The sequence below is a fragment of the Argopecten irradians genome, chromosome 14 (genome assembly GCF_041381155.1).
Source record: "Argopecten irradians isolate NY chromosome 14, Ai_NY, whole genome shotgun sequence".
Classification (NCBI taxonomy): Eukaryota; Metazoa; Mollusca; class Bivalvia; order Pectinida; family Pectinidae; genus Argopecten; species Argopecten irradians.
Window position 1 is genome coordinate 33,969,045 of NC_091147.1, and position 19,466 is coordinate 33,988,510.

The following is a 19,466-nucleotide window of genomic DNA, read 5'->3' on the forward strand; positions in this document are numbered from 1 at the left end:
GGCCATAACTCTGCTAATTAAGATCTGCCAAAAGTGGCGATCGAAACTTGGCTAAGCCCGTAAGGCATTAAACCTTGTTACTAAGTTTGAAGAAAATCGGTTTACATTTGTTATAGTTATTGCACGGACACGAAGTGTTACAGACAGACGGACAGACATACATGTACAGGTGGACAAACCCAAATTAATATCCCCCCGTTACGGAGAAAGCGGGGGATAATAAGTAGTTACATAAAACTTAGCCTTTCTACATCACAAAATTAAATTGCTATTAAAAAGTAGTTAACTCTGCATTCACCCCTGAAGATTGATTTGAAATCTCACAAAACTAAAACTGGAACAGTTCATTTTAAAATTTTAGGGATGAATGATTTAAGCATGAGATTGAAAAATCAATTCATTGTGAAATGGTTTTATTTACTGTCAGTATCTAATCAAAAATATTCAACTTCACACTAAACATGCCTTTAGTATGGTTTAAAAAAATTAATGAAAATTAAATATAAGTTATGTCATTGACAGCTGATGAGTATATACATTATCTATCTGTTTATATGATAGTAACACCTTGTTTCTAAAAAAAGTTAGAATTTTAGACCATGGTGCATATTAATGAACAAAACATTGGTCAGTTTTAAGGGGAGACAACTCATACTTACAAATTTCTACCTTTGCCTATTGTACTATAAAATTATTATACATATATCAAATTTTTTTTTACTTCTCAAAAAATAACAAAAAAGAAAGAAATAAATCTACTTTTACTAGATTTGGGTTGATTTATCAACGGTATTACTATAGCAACAGGTAAAGAATAATTTTATTGACTACATGCATACTCCAATGCACCCAATGTATCTATTAGGGTCAGAGTTAGGAATTGATGAAATTTCTCAAACTTGTATTCAAAATGTCAGAAAATCAGAACTTCCTTTACAGTTATGATTTGTTAACTCTTCTCGACTTGCTGGGGAAAAAACCTACATTATATTGCTGGCAATAATATTCTCAATCATAAAAATATCAGCCTTGTCCCAACCCTCTCTCTTTTAAAAAAAATAGTAATAGGAAGTTCATCCAGTTATGTTTTTATATTTTTTTAAACTAACTGAAATACTTAATGCCAATAATTTAAGAGGTAATTTTATAGTAAAAAGTAGATTTATTTCCCTGAATAATGATAATGTAAAACAGGCAAAATTCACCGACACGTGCATATGCAGGGTTCGTGGAATCCGAGTTAGTAGAGTAACTATTAAACAGGTTAACTCTGTGATGGACAGGTTATATTGTCTACCTGTAGGTACCTATAATTTCTGCTTTATACCTATAACTATCTACAGATGTTATATTAAATCTTATGGCATATTTTAATGATAAAAGTCCTTATTGATATTTATTTTATACACAGTAATATGCACAAATTCATCACTACATAAAGCTAATAAAAATCAATCTTACATTAAAATTTGAATTTGCCAAAAAAGTTTACTGTATAATAACCATTATTTTTTCAAAATAAAAGGTAAAGTATACTTTTCTTTTCATAAAACGTTTTACAGTAATTAACTATCTATATCTATATATTTTTTTCTTTAAAACTGTAGTAAATAGGAAATAACTCCTAAAAAACTTGTTTTAAAAATGTAAATGGGAAAGGGGAGATAACTCCACTGAACTTTAAAACTTGTGCTAATCAATAGTGTATGATCTTCACCTTAACATATTAGAATGTGGTAAAAAAACGATAAGATTATGAAGGTGGAACTTTTGTATAATTACTGGAGAGATATGAACGGTTAGACTTTGATTCTTACCCGAGGTTCTTGCTCAAGTCAAATGTCTCGTATAAAAGAGCGCCAAGTTCAGGAGCAGGAACAGAAGTCTGGTTAGCCTGTGTGTGCGTATCTTTGAAAAGATTCATAAATTTCTGAAGAGAAAAAAACACACCAATATTTTAAAAAGGTCAATATTGTATCAATAGAATTATGATGACATAATACTCTATTCCATTTCATATTACAACAAAGGAGTATATTTTTTAATTGCATATTAATAAGATATCTGCTTTTACAAAAGAATTTAGGTTTAATATAGTGATTTTAATTGAAACATCATATGTTATAATTATTATAAAATAGATAAATGGTTAAACAATTAAGTTTTAACTGTCTTCTGAATAAAAGGTTTCATAACAAGAAAAGTTGTTTATCTATCAGTTGTTTTCAATGTTAGTTTATAACAGCAAAATCTAGATCTCAGTGTTAGCTGTTAAAACTTATTTCACTTTCATGATTTTAGTTAAAAACATTCCACATCAATAATCAAAATTAACACCCCCTGTCTAACTAAAACACTATTGTAACATCACTCATCAAAATTGCTCACTTCAACAAATTTACGCTATTAATTCTGCAATCGTCACAAAATTCCACACTATCCAATTCCTTGAAAATTGAATACAACCATTTCATGACATTTTCATAGTATTACATGGTTTATCAAAACTGAATTTGAAATTATTTCCCATTTTTTTTCCTTTTGGAAAGTCATGCAGTTCTATTTCAATTTGATCATATTTTTATCAAAACTGAATTTGAAATTATTTTTCAATTTTCCATATTTGGTTTATTAGTTACAATTTGACAACATTTTCATACATTGTTTATCCAAACTGAAATTATTTTCGATTGTCATTATTATAGTCATGCTGTTTGTTGTTTCCAATGTCACTAAATTGTAGAAATCCCCAAGTATACCATTGTTTCACTTCAGTGAATACCTGAAACCTGTACAAGTGATAAGCCTTATTAATTACTAATTATCATTTCAAGGCCAGATTTCATCACTAGCTAGTTTAAATACAGCTATTGAATAATCATTGTGCATGGTATAGACTTTATTTTATCAACTATCATCATATCTGATGTGCACCTAGGGGTGCTTTCTATATATTTTGATCTCTGATGACCATCAAGTGAAGTTCAACACGACCTTGTAATACATGCCTGATGCACTAGTGTCAAATAAATTGCCCTTATTCTGACCTCTGACCTTTAGGTTATAAATATCTAAAAAAGGTGCACTTTATCAGATCAAGGTAACATATAAGCACACATTAAATTTGGTCTGAACTCATTTACCCCTGAAATTTCATAATGGACTGGTCAAGTCATTGATTTGGAAGAGTCTAAATGTGTCTTCGGGGGTAAATGAGTTTAATGGTTTGGAATTTATGGTTGTACTAAAGGACACAGTACTTAATACATAATATCTCTTTGAATTCAGGGCTGGTTTGGGTTTTATTAGTTTAACGTCCTATAAAGAGCCAGGGTCATGTAAGGACATGACATGTTTATTGGTGGAGGAAGGCCAGAGTACCCGGAGAAAAGCCAACGACCAGCGGTCAGTACCTGGCAACTGCCCCACATGGGATTCACATTTGCCTTCCAGAGGCGGAGGACTTGTGGTAATATATCGGGACATCTTAACCACTCGGCCACCGCGGCCCCTTCCTTGAATTCATAAGGGAGACATCATTTTGAGGTTTACCAAAGATGTAATCAATAGACTGAATAGGAAGGTTACTGATGTCTCTGCATAGATCTAAATAATCCCTCTTATTGTGTAGACCAACTGGTGCATTTGATTATATAATGAAATCCAAAGTTTCTAAATATAAACTTTATCATAGCCTTACCTCCAATCTCAAATTGAAAATGAAGTTGAAGAAGAGGTTCAATACTCCCAGAGCCCTGTAAAATAGAATAGAAGAATTATTTTAAGTAATTATGAAATCATCACTCCATTGTATTTTATATGTTACAAGACATCTCTCCTGCCTTCACTAGAATTCAGGACAGGCTATAGGATTCACTAAATGTCTTCTATTTCAAAGCATCTCAAACTCTAAAATTTAGAAATGATATTCCTGATAAGGCGTACCATACATGAGTAATGGATTCAATAAAAGTTCCATCATCATCGACTCCTGTACATGCTTATCAACCCATTTATTGCCTACATCACCCTACTATTTCTATGGGTATCGGTCTCCACTATCCCAACTGATTTGACCTCCAACTGATTTGACCTCCACACCTTGACATTTGACCTATAACCCACTAAACTTTGACTATCTGGGTATAACCATTGATTTCTATAATTATTTTTATAGCTTTCAGTCATAGCTATAACTAATATCTGACCTCTATATCCTGACATTTGACCTATAACCCAATAAACTTTGACTTATAACCTTTGATTTCTATAGCTTTCAGTCACTGCTTTCCTAACTTTGACCTGCACACCCCGACATATGACCTATAACCCACTTATTTTTGACTTATAACCTTTGACCACTGTACTTACTGACACTTGGCGTCTACCACAGCCTGCGTTTCAGGACTTCTCTCGTATCGGCCGATTTGGTTGAAGTGTTTCATCACTTCCTCTCCCTCTTTACCTGTAGTCATGGAAACCAGATCAACAAATATTATAATAAAGTAGTCATGTGATGACTGTAATCTTTGTAAACATTTGACATTTAACCTTTGAACTTACTATGTTTACTCTATTTGACCTGTAAAAACTTCATCTTTTAAACTCTTGATGGCAAAAAATTATTCAAAGAGCCTATCAATTTTATCTATATTCCTAGTAATCTAACATGTAAAACTTTTGGAATAATTAGGCCTTTGATCTATGATCTGCACTTGGAATCTGGGGCAAGTTTCACAAACATTCCTTCACTGAAATGCATTCCTTAATTTAAGATTCTCTTTAGGAAAGCATTACAGATCTTAATGAAGGCTCCATATCTGAGTAGGGCTTATCATTGAATTTTATCAATAACATCTGGGTAGGGCTTGTCATTGAATCTTACCGTTGATACTTGGGTAGGGCTTGTCATTGAATCTTACCATTGATATTTGGTTAGGACTTACCAATGATATTTGGGTAGGGCTTACCTATGATATTTGGTTAGGACTTACCAATGAAATTTGGGTAGAACTTACCAATGATATTTGGGTAGGGCTTACCTATGATATTTGGGTAGGACTTACCAATGATATTTGGGTAGAACTTACCTATGATATTTGGGTAGAACTTACCAATGATATTTGGGTAGAACTTACCTATGATATTTGGGTAGAACTTACCTATGATATTTGGTTAGGACTTACCAATGAAATTTGGGTAGAACTTCCCTATGATATTTGGGTAGGGCTTACCTATGATATTTGGGTAGGACTTACCAATGATATTTGGGTAGAACTTACCTATGATATTTGGGTAGTGCTTACCAATGATATTTGGGTAGGGCTTACCAATGATATTTGGGTAGGGCTTACCAATGATATTTGGGTAGGACTTACCAATGATATTTGAGTAGGGCTTACCAATGATATTTCGGTAGGGCTTACCAATGATATTTCGATAGGGCTTATCAACGATATTTGGGTAAGACTTACCAATGATATTTGGGTAGGACTTACCAATGATATTTGGGTAGGGCTTACCAATGATATTTGGGTAGGACTTGCCAATGATATTTGGGTAGGGCTGACCGATGATATTTGGGTAGGACTTACCAATGATATTTGGGTAGGGCTTACCGATGATATTTGGGTAGTGCTTACCAATGATATTTGGGTAGGGCTTACCAATGATATTTGGGTAGGGCTTGTCATTTCGTCCATCAATAAGACTCATTAGAGGGCCCATCAGTTTCTTTATGTCTTCAGACTTATAGTAAAACCCAAAGGACACTAGGTAATGAACCAATCGCAGCACCTGCAATTTAGCAAAATTATGTTTTTTACAATTAATTGACCAATCAAAGATCTTCCTAAAGAGATTAAGATAAAATATAATATTCTCTTGCATAATTCTGAATATTAACCTCACATCAATTTGGACAATTAATATACATTGTTGGAACCTATCAAAATATGAGCACCATTTTTGCTTTGATTTGCTGGCAAATTAACATACACCATTTGACTTGTTCAAACTATCCGAAACAGCATTTATTTTCAAAAGTCAGTGCTCAAAATAGCACCAGCTAATTTTTTTTGTATTTACAGAAAAAATTCAAATTATCTGCATAAATTCAACTACAGAGTTTTAACACACTTGTGAAATGTAAGTAATTTACAGTGTAAATGACAATGGGGAAATCATTTGTCCTGCTCACTTGATGCTGTCAGAAGTGGAAGGCAAGTGGTAGAGTTACAAACAGTTTATAAACCTGGCTACCATCGCCCCCAATTCAAATTTCACAGGAGTTGTTGAGATGTCCTGATCAAGGAAACATTTGTCCTAAAGGGAGGTAACCTGACATTTTACCTGCTTTACCAGCATGTTGTTTCCGATCTCCGACGCAGTCATGTCACTGTTCTTGTTGAGGAACTTAGATATCCAGTCACTGATAGATGGGAAATACTTATAGGTGGTGGACTGTGTAATGTCTACAGCATCCTGTAACAGATTTAGGTAGACTTTTAAAATCAATTTCTGTGATGTTATACTTACCCAGGCAGGTAAAAGCACATGGGAGGTTTATTGGGTTAATTTTATTCATATTTATAACTCGTCTTTGCCTACTACAGAATTACCTCCCTTGCAGGTAGGTATTGATTGTGATGTCATCATTTTGTGAGCGAAATTCATGTTTTTTTCTCTGAAAAGTATGGCATTAGACTCGCGAACACATGACGTCACCATCAATACCTACCTGCAGAAATATGGTAGATATCATAGGAGATCATATTGGTTCCTCCATCAATTAACATAATTCTCTCTAAAGGTTTAATATAAGAAATTGACAGCACATATATTACAATTTATTATGAGAAATATTGTTACATAAGAAATATATGTATATGAGTTGTATGAGAAAGTTTATAAAAATCAAGAGATTATAACTTAAAGATTTAGTCTTCCGTATTTGTCTAATTGGATAAGATCTTCATCTTCAATATAACAAAGTTCTATTCAGTTTAAAGACCTGAAAGAAATGGAATGGAAAAAAACACACAATATGGGGTGATATATAAAGGGGATACAACTGGTAATGTGAGACAGAATCACAGATCGACAACATGCACATAGAACCAAACAGAACTACTTATAAACACCAATTACACCAGCTATCATCACAATTAACAAACCACAATGAACAACACCAGTACAGCTATACTGTACATGCATATAACAGAGTTAGCTCCCCTTGCAGGTAGGTATCGATTGTTACGTTATTATTTTTTGAGCGCAATTCACATTGTTTTCTCCGAAAAGTATGATGTTAAGCATGGAAAAACATGACGTCACAATCAATACCTACCCACAAGGGCAGATAACTCTGTAATATGCAAATACATAATACTGCATTTGTATATGAGTTATCTGCCCTTGAAAGTAGGTATTGTTTGTTATGTTGTGTTTATACGAGTGTAACATCATACTTATCTGAGAAAAAGACGTTATGTACTGCTCACAAAAAATAAAAGACCTCGCAATCAATACCTACATGCAAGGGAGATAACTCGTTATTTGCAAAGATGAAAAACTAGGGCTGAACAACAATCAAAATTAACTACAAATACCTAAGAATCACTTCTGGGGTATTTATGCAGGAACAAACAAATAATTTTGGTAAGATATTGTAAGAATGTATATTAGAATCAAGTGTATTTCAATTTGTAGGATATCAGAGTTACAATACAATCAGACTGTAATCTGAACCATAAGAAAAGAACAAAGTCTGACTATTTCTATAATTGCATGGAAGATGTTTTAGCAATAGAAATCAAGGCTTATGCCATTGACATCTTTAATTTTTATCAAAACATGAAACATTTCCCTTTTTCTCAAACAGAGAATCATTCATCTAATGGTTTTAACAGTATTTTCTTCATACATAGTTCATAGTACGTACAAAACATAGAATAAATTTGCAATTAGAAAACATTCATCTATTGGGTACTCTGCATGAGTCTTTTCCTTGGCAGAGTTATCTGATCTTTAATGTAATGCCATTGGTAACTGTCAGATGTCACAAATTCCACCAAAAATTATCAACGTCACTGAAGTTTTACAAACAGTTGTAGCCATTTATAAGTCAACATGAGCAAGTAACTCTGCTATACAAAAGACAGGATGACTGATACCAATTAACACATTCACCGCTGAAATTTTGTAATGGACTGGTCCAGGCTTTGATTTAGAAGAGTCTAATTGTGTCTTCAGGGGTGAATGAGTTACCACATAACAAACTATTGATTCATGCTAACCTGGTTTTAGATACTTACCACAAAATCGTGCTGATAATATTAGAATGCACAAGTTAATATATAAAAGTGAATGTGAAAATACAAAGAGGATTTATATACTTGAAGTCTTTTTAATATACAAATGTATTTAATGCAAACAAGTGCATCTTAAAAGTAGTCCTAATGGAGAACATAAGAGTTTCCAGATCCCTAAACTACATGAATAAAGTACAATTTACTGTCCTTTAGTCCCACCATCCTGTGATTATGAAGACGTCAGGTTCCATGATTTTTTTGATGTCATAAACACTGGAAGGTGGGACTTAAATCGACAGTAAATTGTAATTGTACTTTACCCACTTCGTGTTTAGGGATCTTGAACCCCCGTGTTCTGCTTAAGTATAAAACATTTAAGTTTCAAAGGTAGAACCTGTTTTATGAAGGTGAACATTGTAGAATATCAAAAAACCCATAACATGTTTCAACATTTCCCTTCAAGACAACCAGATTACCTTTTTATCACCCAGGACGTACCGTCACATAGGGTATTTTTAGACAAGAACTTCACAAGTTTTATTTTTATACATTATCAAACATCAATATTTGTCAAAACTGAAGATTTGGGTCGGGAGGGAGGGGGATTAGGTTTTCGTTTTTCTGATGAAAATTTTGGATGGAAACCCTACAAAATTATTTCTATCATTTAGCAAAGTTTAATGCATTAAAACAAGAATAGACTGGATATCTATTGATTGTCCCAGAATTCACCCTGATATAACTGAAATCTATATGCCATGTCTAAACATTTCATCATGGCCTACATTTTACCATTGACAAATACAATCTTAAATCAGATATTCCGTCTTTGCATATTAAAGAGTTACCTCCCTTGAGAGCTGGTATCCATTGTGACGTCACATTAAAATCACATCGTTTTCTCTAAAAATGTATGACGTTATGCTCGTAAACACATGACGTCACAATCAATACCCACTCGTAAAGGCAGATAACTCTGTAATATGCAAATACAGAATAGGACTTCACGGAGCAGAACCCGACACCAGGGAGTGAATATATATAGTGTGTTGACATTTCAAAATAAACTCGTGTGATTTAGTCGAGTTATAGGTTAACCAACATTTACCACTTCTTCCTCTATGTGACTTTCTGCTAAAGCCTTGGTCCCATCACTAAGAGGGCGGAGGGAATTATTTCTGAGAGCTGATCCTATAGATCTAATAGCACTATCCCGCCGACTTAACGGCCTATTATTGCGTGCTGTATATACAGTCACAGCCTGGGCATCTCGAGCACGAGTTACAGGGCTGCGAGCATCCTGAAAATGTCATTGATTTCCATCCAAAACTTTCACAGAAAAAAATACAATTTCTATGTTTGACAGTCATCAATTTCTTTTTCCCTGTTCAGTATTTGGCCACTTCATCACTAGAACAGGTTATCATAACATCATCAAAGACACAGGAGAGTGTATAGATAGTGCTGTTGATAAACGTTTGTATCTCTACACTTTACTTATACTTCAATACCTTAGTTAATAATCAAGCTAATAAGTTAATAATCATCTTTTCTTAATTATGACCCCATTTTGTTACATTCTTCTCTTAACAGCAGTCTGCGACTTTAAGCACTAGTCTGATGCCCATAACTAGTAATTTTACAGCCGGACTAGTGCCAATTGTAATGATCTAGTCCGATTGGACTATTGGCTCCTCATTCATATTCAGTTGTTAAATGCTACATTTACAAGAGCGTTGGTCAAATGTATTATTCAACACATTTTGAACACATAACAGATTATTTCAGTCTGGATGCATCATTTTGTGAGAATTTGTGTTCACGAAAGCATCCAGACTGTGATTTGGGTAAAAAATTGTAAACAGATCATGACTGAATTTGAAGAACTGAAGCAAAACGGATGTATATTTAATTTGGACAAGTGATTAAATAGTCGGACTAGCAAAATTTTGGGGTTTACTAGTCCAAATGACTAGCAGCAAAAAAAAATTAGCGTCAAAGACTGTAACAGGTACATTAAAAGCCAGATCCTGGAGATAAAGCCACCAATCTACATCTGTTACATAGCAACTATCAGGTACCCGGAGATAAAATCACCAATCTACATCTGTTACATAGCAACTATCAGGTTCCCGGAGATAAAATCACCAATCTACATCCGTTACATAGCAACTATCAGGTTCTATCCGGAGATAAAATCACCAATCTACATCTGTTACATAGCAACTATCAGGTACCCGGAGATAAAATCACCAATCTACATCTGTTACATAGCAACTATCAGGTTACCCGGAGATAAAATCACCAATCTACATCTGTTACATAGCAACTATCAGGTTCCCGGAGATAAATCACCAATCTACATCTGTTACATAGCAACTATCAGGTACCCGGAGATAAAATCACCAATCTACATCTGTTACATAGCAACTATCAGGTTCCCGGAGATAAAATCACCAATCTACATCTGTTACATAGCAACTATCAGGTACCCGGAGATAAAATCACCAATCTACATCTGTTACATAGCAACTATCAGGTACCCGGAGATAAAATCACCAATCTACATCTGTTACATAGCAACTATCAGGTACCCGGAGATAAAATCACCAATCTACATCTGTTACATAGCAACTATCAGGTACCCGGAGATAAAATCACCAATCTACATCTGTTACATAGCAACTATCAGGTTCCCGGAGATAAAATCACCAATCTACATCTGTTACATAGCAACTATCAGGTACCCGGAGATAAAATCACCAATCTACATCTGTTACATAGCAACTATCAGGTACCCGGAGATAAAATCACCAATCTACATCTGTTACATAGCAACTATCAGGTTCCCGGAGATAAAATCACCAATCTACATCTGTTACATAGCAACTATCAGGTTCCCGGAGATAAAATCACCAATCTACATCTGTTACATAGCAACTATCAGGTACCCGGAGATAAAATCACCAATCTACATCTGTTACATAGCAACTATCAGGTACCCGGAGATAAAATCACCAATCTACATCTGTTACATAGCAACTATCAGGTCCCGGAGATAAAATCACCAATCTACATCTGTTACATAGCAACTATCAGGTACCCGGAGATAAAATCACCAATCTACATCTGTTACATAGCAACTATCAGGTTACCCGGAGATAAAATCACCAATCTACATCTGTTACATAGCAACTATCAGGTTCCCGGAGATAAAATCACCAATCTACATCTGTTACATAGCAACTATCAGGTACCCGGAGATAAAATCACCAATCTACATCTGTTACATAGCAACTATCAGGTTCCCGGAGATAAAATCACCAATCTACATCTGTTACATAGCAACTATCAGGTTCCCGGAGATAAAATCACCAATCTACATCTGTTACATAGCAACTATCAGGTTCCCGGAGATAAAATCACCAATCTACATCTGTTACATAGCAACTATCAGGTTCCCGGAGATAAAATCACCAATCTACATCTGTTACATAGCAACTATCAGGTTCAGGTTCCCAATACATCTGTTTCTGGAGATAAAATCACCAATCTACATCTGTTACATAGCAACTATCAGGTTCCCGGAGATAAAATCACCAATCTACATCTGTTACATAGCAACTATCAGGTTCCCGGAGATAAAGCACCAATCTACATCTGTTACATAGCAACTATCAGGTACCCGGAGATAAAATCACCAATCTACATCTGTTACATAGCAACTATCAGGTTCCCGGAGATAAAGCCACCAATCTACATCTGTTACATAGCAACTATCAGGTACCCGGAGATAAAATCACCAATCTACATCTGTTACATAGCAACTATCAGGTTCCCGGAGATAAAATCACCAATCTACATCTGTTACATAGCAAACTATCAGGTTCCCGGAGATAAAATCACCAATCTACATCTGTTACATAGCAACTATCAGGTTTCCCGGAGATAAAGCCACCAATCTACATCTGTTACATAGCAAACTATCAGGTTCCCGGAGATAAAATCACCAATCTACATCTGTTACATAGCAACTATCAGGTTCCCGGAGATAAAGCCACCATCTACATCTGTTACATAGCAACATCAGGTTTCCGGAGATACATACATCTTGTTACATAGCAAATATCAGGTATACAAAGACTCAAATACAGAAAATATTCATGATTAAATTATAAGGAGTAAGTATCATAAGTCATCTAAAATTAATTTTGTACATGTACACAAGACTGAATATCTTTCGTAAGGAAAAATTCATGAGAAAAGAAACATTATGAAAGATAGACTCTGCAGTGGAATGAAAAGCACTTTCACCTCTATTAACTTATTCCATGGATACATGAGAATCATGAAAATGAAGTCCTTTTGGAAATTTAAGAAACTAGTTTTCAATAGAGAGAACAAACACCTACCTCAAACTGGTCAATTTCATCGTAGATATAGGACAACTTTACTCGGGTCAATGATGGAGTGGTTGTCTCCGATATCAACAAACATGGCTGTAAATAAAAACAAATATATTATTAAAAATACTCCACCACTGACGAATGGTATATTTTCTCTCTATCAAAAACAGAAGCAGACGGATGAGTATTTTTCTTCAGTTACAAAAGTTACTTACTTTACCCCATTACCACCATTAAAAAGTTTGAGTTTCTTATTTTAATTCAAATTAAAAAATATTTTAAATCATTAATTACGTCACGAAAATATTCCATGGCACTGGATTGAAGTACAGATTGCACATGTACCAAAACCAAAATAAATTATTTTATTTTTTTGTGTTAATTCTACATATATATACACAATTAAACACCAATTATTATTCAAACGATGAGTATCGTTTATGCTCATGGACTTAACAGTCATTCAAGTTTTAAAAAACAAACAATATTATTGTCAATGTTTGCTTACAAATAAAGAAACTGACAGCATTCCATTCTTGAAAGCGACCTTAAAAATAGGTCAAGGCCATTTATTTGATCAAAGTTCTTGAGTCAATGAGTATTGACTAAACCTTAACCTAGTCTCATATTCCCCAGGCTCTCACTACTGAACAAGACTAACAGAACGAGAATGTGGTTCAATTCGTGTTTGAATTTTGCAACTGGTATGGGGCGTGCTGGTATCGTAAACAAACATGGACAGCTGTGCACGAAAAGTACAATACATCCTTCTTTGAGCCTAATGACGTCCTGAAGAATAGTGATTTATAATATTTTAAACTGAAAATTTATTTTTCATTGTTCAAGCGTGGCTGAGAGAGATTTTACTGATTTGATAAGCCTTAATTTAAAATCACAAAACCGAATTATAAACCGAACCAGACTCTCATTCAGCGGGGAGAGTCTGAAGAATGTGAGACTACCTCAACTGGTACATTGTGATGGCTTTGATTGCGATGGAAACAAACTAGAAACTGATACATACTGATGATGAGGTCACAGTATTGGGCCCGGAGCTGGTCAGGCAGACGGTGGTCACTCAGACATGTGAAAGCTTCCTCCCAAGTCAGATAGTTCAGCTGTTCTGTGATCACTTGGATGGAAAAGTCATTCTGACCCTGAAGGAATATCGTAAATAATTACAATACTGTAAACTTCTGCAGCTTATAAATTTCACAATTTCTATTTCAAGATTTTCACAAAGATTAAGTTTCGCGGATTTAAAACTGAATGAAATTATGGAAGATATTAATATGCAGATATAAACTTTAATGAATTTAACTTTGCCGCAAAATTCGCGAAAATAAATCGCACGAGAAAGAAAGATGGTTTATACTAACTGATCGGAATAAATGCCGAAATATCAAATTATCTCTTAATTAATCAAATTGATTAAATTCATCAAATATAAATTCAATTACAGTAAATCCTGTTATAATGAACCTCTAGGGACAATTGAATTCACTTCATATTAAACATATTTCATTATACACGAATTACAGACATCTTAAAGGCACCTTTTCAGCCAATGAAATTAATACGCTTTAACCATGAGTTTGTTGTATTAAAGTGTGTTTTACTGTATTTGATTTTATTACCTTGATTAGATTTGCTTTGGTGATATATGAGTCGTACTTACGTGACATAACATTCCAAACAACTCCAACTGGTGGACCAAAAACAGGTATGTCTCATCGTTGTCATGACGCTGTAACATCATTATAAATCATACATGGATTTATATTTATCACAAAAATAACCAGAACTGCCAATGGCTTATACCAATTACCCCCCATCCCCATCCTTACTTTAGACAATAGCAACCATATTTTCCACTTTTATGTTTCCCTGGTAACTGTAACTGATACATCCGATGTGTCAATTCATAAACAAAATGGATCAAAACGCTAGTCAGTTACTTGCCAAAATTTTGTATAGCAACTTGGTTACCATGGCAACCAAACATTTTGGCGAAAAGAAAACCTAATCTACACATGGGCCCCATTATTGCTAAATTATTTTAATCTACGGACTGGCATCTAAAAATCTGATTCATTATGAAGTTATTGTTGCCTAATATCTTGCCAGAATTAATACATATAAACAACACGCACTGAATGTAGATTGAGTGTAAAATACCAAATGAAAAACAATGTTTTAGAAAACTGATAGAAATAGCATAAAATTCTGTACAAGTAACACATTAGCATCTAGAAGAAAACTAGAAAATAAACGTTCACTACTAAAAACAACAAATATTCAAACCTGTCTATAACGAACACCAAGTAAGGGATAAAGAAAAATAATCTTTATATGACAAAATGATCTTTATACACAGGTCGAATTGTGTTATTAAACGCCATCTCGGACCCTGATAAAGTGGTCTTATTAGGCAGGTGGTCTTTTTACAGAGGTGGTCACTAAGGCAGGTTTGAGTGTACAATGTATTCACAGCATCACTAGTCAAACCTATCCATTATATACATTCTTATCTCTGTTTAACATGGTACAATGCAATGCTTTAAACATATAGGTCACAGTGACCTACTTTTACATCATTTAAACATCTATGATTTATCCTATTGTAAACTATCTCCACAATCTACACGTTTTCACAATAATTTCAAACATAAACGATTTGGGTTTTAGAAGAAAAAAAAAAAACTTCATTAAGACTTTTAAAGACAGAATAAAATCTTAAGGTAGAAAAATAAAAAATAAAGTTACAACAAGACAAAAAAAATAAAATCTTACATCTTCAGCATCAGATTCAACTTCCTGCATTAAAAATTCATTGATAGAAGAACTTAGCAATTACAAAAGCACAATGATGGATATTCTATGTTCTTATCATATGATTGATTTGTAATAACATGGTCAACTTGTCAGATCCTATATCTGTTTTTGTGGTTCTCAAGAGCTAGCAAGGATTTTGATTTGATTATGAATTCCTTCAATTCTACAGAAGAAGGATTTTGACGAATTTGATACATTTCGCTATTGGGCCTCTCTCCTCAAGCCCATGGGATGCTGACTCATTATTTATGCAAAATTGGTTCCCATTCACCCAAGGAAGCTTCAGACCAAATAAGAAGTACAAAATCTCTTCAAATTTGTTTATTTTTGTGAAATTTTGATCTAAACTAACATTGCAATGAAAAGAATCAAAATTTTAAACAAACTGCCCTCATTTGTTTTCTCTACCATAAAATTATCAAAATAAATACCTCCCTCTAGCATATCTTTTTGGGAGAAGTGGGCCCGAGAATGAAGTAATTATTTTTCTATGGCTTTATGGTAATTCTGCATGATTTCAAATCAAACATTTTTTGCATAGCCTGATTATCTATAGATTCAATTCATTCGGCCCTTTTGACCCCGCCTTCTGGGACTAGGAGAGCTAAAAAATTGTAATTTCTAAAGTTTTTTTTACTCTTAGAAATCAATATCAATGACTGTTTTTAAGAGTCAGTTTCTTACCTTAGCAAATTCAGCTAGTTCCATCCAAGTTTTACACATGTTTGTTGATACATACACAACTCCCTGAACTTTTCCAATCTTCTGACCCAAATCAGTGTTAAATACACAGTTCTGAAACACATAAAATTAATTCATTTTTTCTGTTTGTTACAAGCCAGATAAAGAATTGTCTATAAGATATAAAATCGAGACAGAACACAACAAACCCATCGAGTGGCCAAGAAACATGTTGTGATAATCAGATACCTGGTGCGAAAATTTTGTACAGCCATAAATAATACCTTATTATGTAATTGAAAGAAACACGGCCTTTATTAATCATGGTTCATTTATTCTGGTGTCTGACAATACATTCAAAAGGGAAGAAATGCACTTTTAAGTTTTTTTAAAATTTCTAAAATTTAAGAATACTTATGAATTTCTACTTGTTTCAAACAATCCATCTGGAGAGTGACCTAACAGGTGATTTACCAGGTATGTTTTAGTCCTGAGACCATTTTTAAACTTACGCGATTTGCCCTTCATCAGCCAGACCTCAGTGATGTACTTCTGATTATATCGGCGATCGATACGCCATCACACACGCACAGGACACTCAGTAGGTCAATGGTAGCGGTAGTTCTGAAAAAAACACACACGCTCATAAAAATTCACATCAAAATCACATTCAGGTACCAGCATTTCTGAATTTCTTAATTCTAACAGAGCAATATACTTAGTATTATAAATCGTAAAATATTTATTCTATAGCCATTTATTTTCTGCAAAAATTTCTTTCCAGATTTGAACCAGATATTAGTAAAATTTTATTTTATCGAATTTAAAGTTTGCTGTTTGGCTTTAAGGAGATACCTTAATTATCAACCAATTCTCAATATTTCACAGATCAAAATCTAGCGATCACAGTGATGACTTGTAAAATCTCAAAAATCTCATCCATGTAAAAATAAACGACTGTACAGTTCTTTTCAAAACTTCACCTGGTTTTTACCAAAAAAAAAAAAAAGCAAACAAAAAATTTCTGTCTTTAAAACTCAGTGAACAAAATGAAACTTACTACAGAATTGCAAAGTCGAGTTTAGCTTGAGCATAATTTGGTGGAGCCTCGCTACTAAGTCTAGGTCCCACTACAAACATGAGGTGACATACCTTGTCTCTACGAAGAAGCTCCACAAACTTGTCGATATGTTCGTGGGAGATCCTGTCCACGATTTTCCTGTTGTCTCTGATCAGTTCCATCACCATGTGAGCGGCGTTAAGTCCAATCTGGCCCTGTAAAAGTGGTGTATTATGCATTAAATATCTTTCAGTTGGCATTCATAGCCAATATGAATGCCAACTGGACAGCGGTCCATGTTGAATTCGCCTCTTTCAAATTGGCATTCATATTGGCTATGAATGCCTGAACTTAAAGACGTTCAATGCTTATATTTGCATTTGTTCAGTTTAATGATGAAATCCAAAGAGATTTTTGACAAATATACATTAATGAATAAATAATTCATAATTGTTAAAGACAGAACAGCCATTTGAACAGCCATCTTGCGTGAGTGGATGGCAGTTCATAGACTAATGAATGCCAATTGTACTTTGTAAGGTTACCATAAGCAATCCCCAGGCAGTACGTTGTCACGCCTATTGCTAACAAAAGCGAGTGTACCTATTCAACGTTGCGGTTCCTTGAATGACAGCTGGTGATACATTAATTAACATTTGTGCAAACCTGATATTGAAATAATTATAAATCTTACCTCCTTGTACTCAAACTGTGAGAGGAAGAAGTCAATGTACTTTGCGATGTAGAGTTCATTCTTCCTACTGTCACCCATCAGGTAGGTGTAGAGAACGTCATAGGCCTCGACAAATATCCGTGTCAAGTGACTGTAAAATTACAACACATTCACCTATGTTAACTATTCACCGTAATTAGCACCCTTCCCCTTTTCTTGTAAAATCTCAAAAATATCATCCTTGCCAAAATAAACGACTGTTACAGTTCTTTTTCAAAACTTCATTGGTTTTACAAAAAAAAAAAAAAAAAACAAAAGGCCCATGGGGCTTAACGGTCATCTGACTATTAATAACATTACAACATAGTCATTTAAAGATTTTAGCCTATTTGACCCGTGACCTTGATTGAAGGTCAAGGTAATTCATTGAACAAACTTGGAAGCCCCCTTCATCCGCCCACATGCTACATGCCCAATATCAGTACCCTGGGCGCTTTGGTTCTTGAGAAGAAGTCGGTTTAAAAGATTTAGCCTATTTGACCTTCGTGACCTTGAATGAAGGTCAAGTCATCTAATTTGAACAAACTTTGTAGCCCTTCATTCCCAGCATACCACAGCCTAATATCAGGTCTGAGCCTCTGTTTAGTTATTCACAATGAAGTTTTTTTAAAGGATTTTAGCCTATTTGATCTTTCCCCTGTGACCATTGAATGAAGGTCAAAGGTCATTTATTTTGAACAAACTTGGTAGCCCTTCATCCCAGCATGTGTCACAGGCCCAATATCAGTACCCTGGGCCTTCTGGTTCTTGAGAAGAAGTGGTTTAAAGATTTTAGCCTATTTGACCCTCGTGACCTTGAATGAAGGTCAAGGTCATCTATTTGAATAAACTTGGTAGCCCTTCATCCCAGCATGTCACAGGCCTAATATCAGTACCCTGGTAGCCCTTCTGGTTCTTGAGAAGAAGTCGTTTAAAGATTTAAGCCTATTTGACACCCCGTGACCTTGAATGAAGGTCAAGGTCATTCATTTGAACAAACTTGGCAGCCCTTCATCCAGAGCATGCCCACAGGCCTAATACATCAGGTCTCTAGGCCTCCTTAGTTATTCACAAGAATTTTTTTTAAAGAATTTTAGCCTATTTGACCCCTGTGACCTTGATGAAGGTCAAGGTCATTTATTTGAACAAACTTGGTAGCCCTTCATCCCAGCATGTCATAGGCCCAATATCAGTACCCTGGGCCTTCTGGTTCTTGAGAAGAAGTGGTTTAAAAGATTTTAGCCTATTTGACCCCTGTGACCTTGAATGAAGGTCAAGGTCATTCATTTGAACAAACTTGTAGCCCTTCATCCCAGCATGCCACAGGCCTAATATCAGGTCTCTAGGCCTCTTAGTTATTCACAAGAAGTTTTTTTAAAGGATTTTAGCCTATTTGACCCCTGTGACCTTGAATGAAGGTCAAGGTCATTTATTTGAACAAACTTGGTAGCCCTTCATCC

The 19,466-nt window shown here is 34.6% G+C and overlaps 2 protein-coding genes across 2 annotated transcripts in view; both read right to left on the reverse strand.

Annotated features, from left to right (window-relative positions):
* Nucleotides 1-19,466, reverse strand: part of LOC138307426 (inositol 1,4,5-trisphosphate-gated calcium channel ITPR3-like) — a 200,257-nt gene that overhangs the window by 90,471 nt on the left and 90,320 nt on the right. The window contains 13 exon segments of the mRNA XM_069248167.1: nucleotides 1,818-1,930; nucleotides 3,701-3,755; nucleotides 4,372-4,465; nucleotides 5,667-5,796; nucleotides 6,352-6,503; nucleotides 12,721-12,769; nucleotides 12,771-12,811; nucleotides 13,743-13,875; nucleotides 14,397-14,465; nucleotides 16,238-16,352; nucleotides 16,752-16,792; nucleotides 16,795-16,845; nucleotides 16,847-16,858. Of these exon segments, the coding sequence (XP_069104268.1) occupies nucleotides 1,818-1,930; nucleotides 3,701-3,755; nucleotides 4,372-4,465; nucleotides 5,667-5,796; nucleotides 6,352-6,503; nucleotides 12,721-12,769; nucleotides 12,771-12,811; nucleotides 13,743-13,875; nucleotides 14,397-14,465; nucleotides 16,238-16,352; nucleotides 16,752-16,792; nucleotides 16,795-16,845; nucleotides 16,847-16,858 (1,055 nt within the window).
* Nucleotides 17,079-18,420, reverse strand: LOC138308056 (uncharacterized). The gene is made up of 3 exons (XM_069249006.1): nucleotides 18,404-18,420; nucleotides 17,989-18,118; nucleotides 17,079-17,509 (listed from the first exon to the last, which is right to left on the reverse strand). The coding sequence occupies exons 1-3, from the start codon at nucleotides 18,418-18,420 to the stop codon at nucleotides 17,294-17,296; spliced, it is 363 nt and encodes a 120-aa protein (XP_069105107.1). The 3' UTR covers nucleotides 17,079-17,293.

Excerpts from the sequence above, each read along its gene's own strand:
- LOC138308056 (XM_069249006.1), bottom strand. Across the intron at positions 17,510-17,988 it reads CACAGTTTGAGTACAAGGAG|GGCCAGATTGGACTTAACGC; the intron begins GTAAGATTTATA and ends CCACTTTTACAG.